At 35.5% G+C, this 13497-nt stretch overlaps 1 protein-coding gene across 2 annotated transcripts in view; it reads left to right on the forward strand.

The window, feature by feature from the left end:
• Positions 1-13497, forward strand: part of DMD (dystrophin) — a 2258239-nt gene that overhangs the window by 783976 nt on the left and 1460766 nt on the right. For both annotated transcript variants that reach the window (XM_037986581.2, XM_073013821.1), the window contains exon 16: positions 1581-1760. In XM_037986581.2, coding sequence (XP_037842509.2) covers positions 1581-1760 — 180 coding nt within the window. The remainder of the gene's footprint in view (positions 1-1580; positions 1761-13497) is intronic.

A 13497-nucleotide genomic window follows, 5' to 3' on the forward strand; every position in this document is an offset into this window, starting at 1 on the left:
TGAGATCATACCACTGCACTCCAGCCTGCCCAACAGAGTGAGACTCCCCCAACTCAAAAAAAAAAAAAAAAAAAGGCACCTATCTATTGCTAAACCCCCACACCATGAGTTTTATTGTGATATGAATTCAATGTATAATATCTTAATTTGTATTTTGGTCTATTACATTCTTTCAAGCTCAGAAAAATACTGAAGTCATTGTTAAGGAAAAATTAGTAATGAAATTTAAATTTCACTTTATTTCCCCTTAAAAATGGCATGAAGACTGAACTATAACATACACCAGGTGAAGCAGATTCTGAGTAAAAGACAAACTAATTGGAGGAGACACTAGAGTATTCTGCAGTTCTGAGCTATCAATGCTGGTGGCGTGCCAAAATGGACTACTTAGATTGTCCTTTTCAGGAAGGTGTATTGACTGCTCTAGGTTGGGGGCACTTTGGTTCATGAGTAATTGGTGCATCTGTTTCATGACAATTTCTATGCTGTATGTTATGTTAGCTCTTAAATAAACTTGGATTTGTTTCGGAAAGACAGGTATCACGGTTTATATTCATTGTATTTGCTGCCAAATATGGGGTTGTTAAGTGACTGTAAGATAATTTTCTCCTTTATTTCTCTTCCTTCTTCTTTTTTGTTTACAAATTAAGTCGGGGAGTAATGTTTAGTACCCAGGAATTGAATTTCTCCGTGTGCCAGGCAACGTTACTAAGTCAAGTAAAAAAAACTGCCCTTATTTACTGATTTCATATAAACCACTTATTCCTTTCAAATCAACCATAGGGAGTTTGTAACCTTCCACAGTTCACAGGAACTTTGGAAACATAAATGGCATAAAAACTGTTTCATAAGACACCTAAGTATTTACAAAATCTGAAAAGAGATGCTGAAGGATTTATGTCATGCCCAGCGACTCAGTTCTTTTACTTAATGGGCTCTGCAATTAGTTTTAAAAAATAATTACTCAAATAACCAGATGTTAATTGATTAATGGATGCTATGAAAATTTTAAGGTCAGTAAATCACATAATGAGATTTTTATCTCCAAATGATGAACAGAATGTTAAAATGGTGGAAACAATAATATTGTAATTTTATCCAAATAATCATAGCATTTCAGAATGGCAAGCTTCCTTAGCCATTCTCATTTTCTCAACTCACTAGCTTTTCTTCAGTACTCCTGGTACCTGATTGTCAGTTTTCGTTTGAATTCTGTCAGGAATTAACGGGAAATCCAAAAGCCATGCCTTCCAAATTCCACATGTTGATCTCTGTTTTGCCTTTTGAAGCAATATTACCTTTTCACTTAGATGTTCTTCAAATATTTTAAGGTAGCTCTTAATTGCCTCTAGTAGGTCTTTATTCTACATCTGACTTTCTTTTCTCTTCAAACTTCTTGGGAAAATTAGATAGATTATAACTTTCTACCTATATTTTTCTGAACGTTTGATCCTTTGCAGGCACGATTGAAATATTTTCTTATCTGTACAAATGAGCAAATACATGCAAAAGCAGATTGAACTATAGTGGTGTATAAAATGTAACCCAGGTTTATTCTGTGATCTTTCTTGTTTTAACAGGTTTTAAAAGCAGATCTAGAAAAGAAAAAGCAATCCATGGACAAACTTTATTCACTCAAACAAGATCTTCTTTCAACACTGAAGAATAAGTCAGTGACCCAAAAGATGGAAGCATGGCTGGAAAACTTTGCCCGGTGTTGGGATAATTTACTCCAAAAACTTGAAAAAAGTACGGCACAGGTTAGTGATACCAATTATGCTACAGAAGATCTCAGAGATTTTTTAAACCTGTATTAAGAGAGTAACATTATAACCCTACAAAAGAAGCAACCAGATTAGTTTTTACCCTGTGTTTAGTTAAATAAAAACATGATTCTTTTGCCTGTCTTCTTGTTGGAGAATGGTGAGGAGGAAGAGTGCTAATTAACTGAACTTGTTACTGCCCCAGAGTGAATTTCTTCCAGCCCAATAGTAATGGGGAACTGAGTGACTTAGAGCAGGTGAACAAAATGCTGGGAAACTGTATCATCACCATCTAACCCCAAATCAGACATTGCTGGAACCACTAGGACCATTAGCCAACTCCATTTTACTCCTGAAAAAAATAAAACTTAGGGAAGAAAAGTAAATGTTTCAAGACAAGTTAGTGGTAGGAGGACTAGGGTTCAGGTCCTTTGATTTCTTGGAAAGTTTGTTATTAGTGCAGTTAATTATCTGGCTGTTGTACCTTTTCTGCCATAGACTGCTGATTTCATAAAATCATGAATGTGCCTTAGTTATACTAACACATATGGGCTGTAGATTATGAAAACATCTCAGCTACATTTGGGGTATGTGGTTTTATTATAATAATTTTTAAAAATTTAATCACTAAAATGGGGTATTGTTAAAAGGTGAACCTCTTCTTGTCTTATATAATTGGATGGTAGAATAATGAGTAGTCATCCAAGATATAAACATGATATATAATAGTATTTAACATATTCTGCCACATAGTCTGGCATTATAAGGAATAACTTTAATCACAATTCATAGCTCAATGCACATGCATACACTTCCATATTCAATAGATTTTAGGCATATACTTCCTCTATTGTGAGACAAGCACACGAAATTTGTTTTCTTGAGAATTGACATCTGATAAGTAGCACTTAGGAAATGCCTTTTGAAGACATGAAGTTTGTAGTATTGCCTCCAGGAATAAAATTTAAGACAGCATAATAAACCAGCCTATATGATGTTCAATCACAGTTCAATGTTACTTTTAATCCAATTTGATATTTAAAAAAATAATTTGAAGAAATATGAATATAAATTGTAATAATTTCCCACACAATCATTAGATAATAAAAACTCCATTTGTTTTCCATTAAACATACTTTAGCAATTAATTGATCTAATAGTAATTTTACTACTGTATTGTCATTCCTCAAATTTTATGTGATCTGCCCATGGCTGCTTTAAAATACGTTGGTATTTATGTAATAAATACATAAGACATTAGTCAATTTGATACTTTTTAACCCGACGTTAACATTATTCCCATATGTACCCATTACTTCTGTAGATTATTGCTGCCATAGAATGGTCAGTTGCCATGTTAAGAAAGATTGTCATTATTTGATAAAGAAAGTTATTTTGACATGCATCCTTTTTAAGGGATATGTTTATGGAGCTGTAACAGTTAACCACAGGTCGTGTTCTAGTTCATTTGCATTGCATGCAGTGGTTCTCAAACTTGAGTCTGCATAGTAGCCACCTGAGGAGCTAATTAAAATGCATATTCCTAAACACTTTGCTCAGAAAATCTCATCCATAAGCTATGATAAGGACCTAAAACTCTACATCTTTACATGAAATTAAGTCCAACATGCATTATAGCATATATCTCTTCACTTGCTCATAGGGATACAATGAAGATAAAATGGACGCATAGACATGAAAGCATTTGAGGGGAAAATGGTTGAGCTTGATATGTAAGTCATGTAGTTAGTCTGGAGGGCTTTTTGTGGTTCACTGTTTGCTTTTTTTTTTTTTTTTTTTTTTTTTTTTTTTGAGATGGAGTCTCACTGTGTCGCCCAGGCTGGAGTGCAGTGGCGCAGTCTCAGCTCACTTCAAGCTCCGCCTCCCAGGTTCACACCATCTTCCTGCCTCAGCCTCCCAAGTAGCTGGGACTATAGGCGCCCGCCACCACGCCTGGCTAATTTTTTTGTATTTTTAGTAGAGACAGGGTTTCACCATGTTGTCCAGGATGGTCTCAATCTCCTGACCTTGTGATCCTCTCACTTCGGCCTCCCAAAGTGCTGAGATTACAGGCGTGAGCCACCACACCGGGCCCACTATCTGCTTTTAATTTTATTTTCAGTTACATGCTCCTATTGTGGGCTAGAAACAAATAAAAGGACTTAACATCATGTAAGTTGTTTTCCAGAACACTAAGCTTGAGTCTTTCTTAAACTCATATTTCAGTTTTCTCTCATTGCCTTTCCAAAAATTATGCTGTCATAGGATCGATCCAAATCTTTACTGGTTGTTTTTGAGCTCACAGGAAGATAGAAATGGAGCTACCCAGGAAAAGAGAAATTAAAAGCAGGTAAAGAGAGACAGCAGAGAAATAGTGTCATATAAGAGCAACTAATTTTCTTTTATCTGTGTCAAATTGACCTTGATCAAAATTACATAAGAATTCCAAGAATATGGGCTGTAAGGTTGTGACTTTGAAGAACAAAGCTCACTTGTATGTGCATTTTCTATAATGATTGTGGGAGAAAAATCAGTTTCATTAATGACTATTCACATGATACACTCAATTGTTTCAAAAATTATTTTAAAAAATTAGTGTAAAGAATGAGCAAAGTTCTTATAATGGTTAAAACCTATTGTGAGGCAGGGTATGGAAATCATGATGGAGATGACAAGGCATCCAATTGTACTCATATAAAGAACACTGCTTGTGCGTATGATTGCTATTCAGGTCAAAGCTTGGAGGCATTTTTGACCCTATGAAGCTGTCGCATGGCAAGAGATCAAAACGTGAAAAAAATAATCAGCTGGGAGGGCTGCTATCTTGCATTTCAAACTCAGATTTGACTTGAATAATACCTGGACACAAGTATGAGGGTATTTAAGTTGATTAGAAGGTAGCCTAAGAAGATAGAAAATACTTTGTTTCTAAATGTTGGAGAGAATGACTCTTGCTATGTGGAGGCTTACAATGAGAAAAGAGGGCAAATATACCCTGGATTGACTTCTTTAAAAACTCAAATGATCCTGTTTCCCAGTAATTTTTCATAAATATGCTTGTTACAATTTGCACAGTTTTTTTCTAGTTGCCTTAACCCTGATCGATATATATTTTATCTTGATCATAATTATGAAATATGATAGTGACGAATTCCATCAACATTTGCTTGTCTGAAAAGGATTTTATTTCTCCTTCACTTATGAAGCTTACTTTGTCTGGATATGAAATTCTGCCTTGGAAATTCTTTTCTTTCACAGTGTTGAATATTAGTCCCCAATCTCTACTGGCTTGTAGAGTTTCTGCTGAGAGATCTGCTGTTAATCTGATGGACTTCCCTTTGTAGGTGACCTGGCCTTTCTCTCTGGCTGCTCTTAACTTGTTTTCTTTCATTTCAACCCTGGAGAATTTTATGATTATGTATCTTAGGGTTGGTCTTCTCAGTGAGTATCTTGCATTTCTTGAATTTGAATATTGGGCTGGCTTTCTAGGTTGGGGAAGTTCTCCTGGATGATATCCTGAAGTATGATTCCCAACTTGGTTCTGTTCTCCCCATCTCTTTCAGGTACCCCAAACAGTCTTTGCTTCAGAATTTACATAATCCCACATTTCTCAGAGGTTTTGTGCATTCATTTTTACTCGTTTTTTCCCTCTAATCTTGTCTACCTGTCTTATTTCAGCAAGATAGTCTTCAGGCTCTGAGATTCTTTCCTCTGCTTGGTCTATTCAGGTACTGACACTGTGATTGCATTCTGGAGTTCTCGTATTGCGTTTCTCATCTCCATCAGGTCATTTATGTTCCTCTGTAAACTGGTTATTCTGGTTATCAGCTCCTGTTATGTTTTATCATGGTCGTTAACTTCTTTGCATTGGGTTAGAACATTTTCCTCTAGCTCAGGGAAGTTCATTATTATCCCCCTTTGAAGCCTACTTCTCTCAATTCATCCATCTCAGCCTCAGCCCATCATCTCATTCCAGTCAGAATGGTGATTATTAAAAAGTCAAGAAACAACAGATGCTGACAGGTTTGCAGAGAAATGGGAATGCTTTTACACTGTTGGTGTGAATGTAAATTAGTTTAACCATTGTGGAAGACAGTGTGGCGATTCCTCAAAGAACTAGAACCAGAAATACCCAGCAAGGCCTTGACTGGGTATATACCCAAAGGAATATAAATCATCCCATTATAAAGATACATGTGTTTGTATGTTCATTGCAGCACTATTCACGATAGCAAAGATATAGAATCAACCCAAATGCCCATCAATGATAGACTGGGTAAAGAAAATGTGGTATATATACACCTTGGAATAGTATGCAGCCATAAAAAGGAATGAGATTTTGTCCTTTGCAGGGACATGGATGGAGCTGGAAACTGTTATTCTCAGCAAACTCATGTGGAAACAGAAAACCAAACACTGCGTGTTCTGACTCATAAGTGGGAACTGGACAATGGAAACACATGGGCATGGGGAAGAGAACAACACACAGTGGGGCCTGTTGGTGGGAGAGGAGGAGAGCGTCAGGAAAAACAGCTAATGGATGCTGTGCTCAATATCTATGTGATGGGTCGGTAGGTACAGCATACCACCATGGCACACATTTACCTTCGTAACAAACCTGCACATCCAGTACATGTACCCTGGAACTTAATAAATGTGATAGTAAGAAATGTATTATAATTAATATTTTAAAATAGAATTTATGTGATTTGAAGCATTACTTTCCTCGTTTGACCGAAATCAGATGTGCTGTTGAAAGGGTATATTATTCATATGCTTTACAATTTGATATGGTAATTGTAAGTACCATGTTATACCATAAATTATAATTACCATATTTAATATATAATTTACATTAAGTATTATACACCATACACTGGCTGCTTTGGCGTAAGCATATATTTTTTTTTTCAGGCGAGTCTAAAGGTTTTGTAGTTTTGTGAATTTTTAGTACAGTAAATTGTCTTAGGGATAAGGAAAGTTGTATGACTTATTAAGGTTCAAATATCTCATTCTCATTTTGTGAATATTTTTCTATATTGCTAACAACCATTTTTACAGCATTCTCAACTGTGAGCACCTCTTTAATATACAATATATATGCTCAGAATTTGCCTCTTCTTGTACATGGCAGTTCATGTTCATGCTAGATATGTTTGTGCTTACATTCAAGGATGCCCAAAAAGAGAAAATGATTATTATATAATTACGTGTATTTTCTATATCATTTATATCCTGATGAGAGATTTATTATATGTGCTGCCGAAGCAAGCACCTGATGAGAGATTTAAAACTATCAAATAGTAATGTAAAACACAACTGTAAATGATAAGCCAATGCTTTTCATTATATCCAAAATGCAAATAGAAATATGCAAACATACCAAGATGAAAATTTCTTTATATACTCTTCTTTTCTCAGTTCATTCTCATTCTTTAAAGATCCTGTATTTTAACCCTTCATAAAATATTCTATGTTCATATTCTGGCTGTACCCATTCTCAGAGCATAATTTTGTAGACCTCTTTGTACCAGACGGATATAGTTGCAAATGGTTTGCCTCTCTTCTTTTTTGGCCAGTAATTTTAATTAAAAATACTCTAAGGCATTTTAGTTAAAAGCCCTTTTCATTGCTTCCTGAAAGCTTTTCAAGACTAGTAAGCCTGATGCCAATAAAAAGGAAAGAAAATGATTTGTTAAAACCTAGAATTAAAATTACCTCACTTATTTTGTGTTTCCTTCTTATTTAAGTTCACAGAATTAACTTCCTTAAATTTCAGGACATGTTTTGGATAATTTCTCAGGTTAAAGGTTTTATTAGAAAAATTGGAAGTTGGCTGAGGGTGGTGGCTCACATTTGTAATCCCAGCACTTTGGGAGGCCGAGGCGGGCAGATCATCTGAGGTCAGGAGTTTGAAACCAGCCTGGTCAACGTGGTGAAACCCTCTCTCTACTAAAACTACAAAAAAAAAAAAAAAAAAAAAAAAAAGCCAGGCGTAGTGACAGGCACTTGTAATCCCAGCTACTTGGGAGGCTGAGGCAGGAGAATTGCTTGAACCCAGGCAGAGGTTGCAGTGAGCCAAGATCATACCACTGTACTCCAGCCTGGATGACAGAGCGAGACTTCGTCTCAGGAAAAAAAAGAAAAAAGAAAATTTGAAGTTACATCCCAAATAACTTTGGAAATTAACTATCATTTTGCTACCTCCAACTAAAATAGATATTTGAGAATGGGCCTTGTACATCAGTGCAATAGGTTTTACCTTGTAAATGCATTGTCTGTAACAATATAAAATGTTGTAAGCACTAAAAAATTTAATACATTGGGTCTGAGTTAACTCGTGGAATCTCTCATTCTTTATTTATAAATTTAAAAGAAAGGTAACCTAGGCAGATTTCTATAGTGGCCATCAAGTTCTAAATGTCTTCGATATGTTTCTCTTTGCTTTTATGTAAAACTCTGGAGTACTTAGTGAAGAAGATTCCTACTTTGTCCAGTGGAGAGGCAGCTAGAAAATAATAATAATGGCCGGGCGTGGTGGCTCAAGTCTATAATCCCAGCTCTTTGGGAGGCTGAGGTGGATGGATCACAAGGTCGTGAGATCAAGACCATCTTGGCTAACACAGTGAAACCCCATCTCTACTAAAAATACAAAAAATTAGCTGGGTGTAGTGGCATGCACCTGTAGTCCCAGCTACTCGGGAGGCTGAGGCAGGACAATTGCTTGAACCTGGGAGGCAGAGGTAGTGAGCCAAGATCGTGCCACTGCACTCCAGCAGTGCGCTCTGGGTGACAGAGTGAGACTCCATCTGAGAAAATAGTGATAATAAAATCCTACCCCGTTTCAAAGGAGACTTATTCAATTATTACACTGTATTCATTGAGTATGTCATTAAAATACCATAAAGACAAAATGCTCAACATCTATATGACACACCTATTATCTCCTGACAAAAAATGAAATAACACAAAGAAAAATACAAACCTATACTTGATAATATCCATCCCTAATTATAGAATGTGTTTCATTACTTCAGTGTTATATGGTATGTAGAGGAAAGCCAGATGGATCAGAAAAAAAGAAATTTCATTGCTTTGGAATTTTTGCAGGGGCAATTAATTCACACAGTTGCTCAAATTCTGTATTTAATATGAATCCAGAAGACAACATACATCTCTTCCTTCTGATACAATCTGTACTAAAGACAGTGTAAAATGAGGAACAAAATACATTAAATCTGACAATTTTACAGAATAAACCTTCTTAATTATCATATATTTATTTCAAAGAAACGGATGACTTGTGATGCCTTCTAAGTATTTGACAGTAATTTTCCTCACGATTCCAATGTCAGTACTTATTCAAGAAGTTTTATTCCCTTATTATCAGTATCAAGACAATAATTAATAGTAAAATTACCAGGCTATTCTCATGAACTTTGGCACTCATTGTATACTACATTCAGTTATGGGAAGTCCTCCATACTTCATAAGATAAAGCATTTTACATCCTTGTGATTGGTAACTCAACTTTTTTGTGACCACCTGATCTTTTGCCCAAGGATTCTCCCAGAGTTCAACATATAAATATTTTCTTTTTCTTTGAGATGCAAATCTTGACCAAATTTTTGTGCCTTGTGCTACCATGCCTGTGGAGTTGGTTTTTAATCATGGCTATCAATTATTATCTAAAGCTGTTGCTATGATTATGCAGTATGTTTTAAACTATAGAAGTACAATTCCTCCATCTCCATTAAAACTCATTGATCACTGCAAAGAGTTACATATATGTACAAACAACGTAATGAAAAACCTTGTTCTACAGTTGTCAACCTGATTGTGTGTGTATAGTGTAATTTGACTAATTTTGCACAGATTTCAATATAGCATGTCAAGAGCCAAACATATTTAACATTCAGTAACTCTTCCTATATAATAGTTATGACATGTCACTGTTTACAATTTCAATATTCTGAATTTATGTATGTATGTGTATGCATACAAACACACACCATTTAAAAGGAAACCACCATTTAAAAAAGTGTACAAGTGTAGGAGCAAGTGAGCCTAGCTGATAAGAATGGGATGAATGAACAATCAGACTTGGATTTATATCTATGCTTTGCTACTGAAAAATTTTATCTGCCTAAACAAGGTCACTTTCATCTATAAAATAGGACTAATATTAGTACTTACTCTTAGGGTCATTGTGAGGTAATAATAGCTACCGTTTATGAAGGCTTTACAACATACCAAGGGAGTACTCTAGATCTTTTGAATAAGATAATCAATTCAAAAGACTTATTGTAATGCCTGGATCATGCAAAATGCTTCATAATTGGTACCTGTTATTGCAAGTATTAGTATTTTGAAAAAAAAAATGTTATGCTAGATTAGGTAACTAATACTTTACAGCTGTATCTTTCTAGTAAGTATCTAAATATTCAAATACTAGAATATCTCAAAAGGCAAGTCGTCGAAATCTCTTACCCCAGCATAACAAAGAACTTACAAAGGCAATAATATGTAAATAATTAAATGGAAAGTTAAAAGTTGCAATTAAGAATATCAGTCTAAAATAAAAGGGAAATTTTTTAGCCTGTTCTTGCACTGCTATAAAGACATACCTGAAACTGAGTAATTTATGAAGAAAAGAGGTTTAATTGAGTCGTTCCTGTTTATGGCAGTATAGTATTTCATGGTGTCTATGTACCACATTTTCTTTATCCAGTCTATCATTGATGAACGTTTAGGTTGATTCCATGTCTTTGCTATTGTGTATAGTGTTGCAGTGAACATACATATGCATATACCTTTATAATGGAATGATTTATATTCTTTGGGTATATACCCAGTAATGGGATTGCTGGGTTAAATGATCTTTCTGCCTCTAGGTCTTTGAGAAATCTCTGCATTATCTTCCACAAGGGTTGAGCTAATTTACACTGCCACCAACAGTGTAAAAGCTTTCCCTTTTCTCCACAACCTCACCAGCATCTATTGTTTTTTGACTTCTTAATAATAGCCATTCTGACTGTTGTGAGATGGTATCTCATTGTGGTTTTGATTTACATTTCTCTAATGATCAGTGGTGTTGAGTTTTCTTTCATATTTTTTTTGGTCACATGTATGTCTTCTTTTGAGAAATGTTTGTTCATGTCCTTTGCCTGCTTTTTAATGAGATTGTTTTTTTCTTGTAAATTTGTTTAAGTTCCTTGTAGACTCTGGACCATGGTCAGATGGATAGATGTCAGAAATTTTCTCCCATTCTGTAGGTTGTCTGTTTACTCTGATGGTAGTTTCTTTTGCTGTGCAGAAGTTATTTAGTTTAATTAGATCCCATTTGGTCAATTTTTGCTTTTGTTGCAGTTGTTTTTGCCATTTTGCTCATGAAATCTTTGCCCATGCCTATGTCCTGAATTTTATTGCCTAGGTTTTCTTCTAGGGTTTTTATTGTTTTAGGTTTTGCATTTAAGTCTTTAATCTGTCTTGAGTTAATTTTTGTATAGGTTGTAAGGAAGAGGTCCAGTTTCAGTTTTCTGCATAGGGCTATCCAGCTCTCCCAACACGATGTATTAAATAGGGAGTCCTTTCCCCATTGCTTGTTTTCTCAGGTTTGTCAAAGATCAGATGGTTGTAGGTGTGTAGTGTTATTTCTGAGTTCTCTATTCTGTTCCATTGGTCTATATGTCTGTCCTTGTACCAGTACCCTGCTCTTCTGGTTACTGTAGCCTTGTAGTATAGTTTGAAGTCTTAGCTTTTGGGCTGAGACAATAGGGTTTTCTGGATATATAATCATGTCATCTGCATATAAAGATAATTTGACTTCCTCTCTTCCTATGTGAATACCCTTTCTTTCTCCTCCCTGATTGCCCTGACCAGAACTTCCAATGCTATGTTGAATAAGAATGGTGAGAGATAGCATCCTTGTCTTGTGCCAGTTTTCAGGGGGAATGGTTCTAGCTTTTGCCCATTCAGTAGGAATGGGTGTATAATTCCTACAAGTAGGTTGTGGGTTTATAATTTATGGCTCTTAGTGTTTTGAGGTATGTTCCTTCAATACCTAGTTTATTGAGAATTTTTAACATTAAGGGATATTGAATTTTATTAAATACCTTTTTTTGTGCCTATTGAGATAGTCATGTGGTTTTTGTCTTTAGTTCTGTTTGTGATGAATCACATGTATTGATTTGCATGTGTTAAACCAACCTTGCATGCTAGGGATGAAACCAACTTAATTGTGGTAGATAAGCTTTTTGATATGCTGCTGGATTTGCTTTGCCAGTGTTGTATTGAAAACTTTTGCATGAGTGTTCATCAAGGATACTAGCCCGAAATTTCCTTTTCTTTCTTTCTTTTCTTTTTTATCTCTGCCAGGTTTTGGGATCAGGATAATGCTGACCTCATCATATAAGTTAGGGAAAAGTCACTTCTTTTCAATTTTTTGGAATAGTTTCAGTAGAAATGGTACCAACTCTGTACCACTGGTAGAATTCAGCTATGATTCTTTCTAGACCTGGGCTTTTGTTGGTTGGTAGGATATTTATTACTGCCTCAATTTCAGAGCTGATTATTGATCTGTTCAGTGATTCAGTTTCTTTATAGTTCAGTCTTGGGAGGGTATATGTGTTCAATAATTTATCCATTTCCTCTAGGTTTTCTAGTTTATGTGCATAGAGGTGTTTATAGTATTCCCTGATGGTTCTTTGTATTTCTCTAGAATCATTGGTGATATTCCTCTTCTAATTTTTGATTGTGTTTATTTGATTCTTCTCTTTTCATCTTCATTAGTCTAGCCAGAAGTCTATCGTTTTTATTTTTATTTTATTTTATTTTTTCAAAAAATCAGCTCCTGGATTCATTTATTTTTTTTTTTTGAAGGATTTTTCATGTCTTTATCTCCTTCAGTTCAGCTCTGATCTTGGTTATTTCTTGCTTGTTTGCTCTTGGTTTTCTAGTTCTTTTAGTTGAGATGTTAGGCTGTTCACTTGATATCTATGTAGTTTTTTGATGTGAGCATTTAGTGCTATAAATTTCCCTCTTAACACTGTTTTAACTGCATCCCAGAGATTCTGATACATTGTCTCTTTGTTCTCATTAGTTTCAAAGAACCACAGAGATGGCAGCTGGTCTTCCCCCCAGAAGCTCTTTCCCAGGGAGAGATCAGAGCTCTATCCATAGAACCCTAGGTGGAATTGCTGAAGTCCCCCACAGGGAGGTCCCACCCAGTGAGGAGGATGGATCAGGCTCCCACTTAAAGAAGCAGACTGGCCATGATCTGGCAAAGGGTGCCACTCACTTTTAAACAAATCTCATGAGAACTCTATCACAAGAACAGCAAGGGGGAAGTCCACACCCATGATTCGGTCACCTCCCATTAGGCCCTTCCTCCAACACTGAAGGTGGAATTCAACATGAGATTTGGGTGGGGACAGAGAGCCAAACCATATCAGAAAATAACAGCATCAACAAAATAAATTTAAAATTTAAAAATAGCTGAATAGTTGGTAATTGCAACTACAGTCATGTGCTGCATAACAACATTTCAGTCAACACTGAACCACATATATGACAGTGGTCCCATAAGATTATAATACTGTATTATTTTTTACTTTTATTTTTGCTTCAGGGGTACATGTGGAGATTTGTCATATAGATAAATTGCATGTCACAGGAGTTTGGTGTCCAGATTATTTTGTCACCCAGGTAATAAGCATAGTACCCAATAAGTAGT

Source organism: Chlorocebus sabaeus, chromosome X (assembly GCF_047675955.1).
Source record: "Chlorocebus sabaeus isolate Y175 chromosome X, mChlSab1.0.hap1, whole genome shotgun sequence".
NCBI lineage: Eukaryota > Metazoa > Chordata > Mammalia > Primates > Cercopithecidae > Chlorocebus > Chlorocebus sabaeus.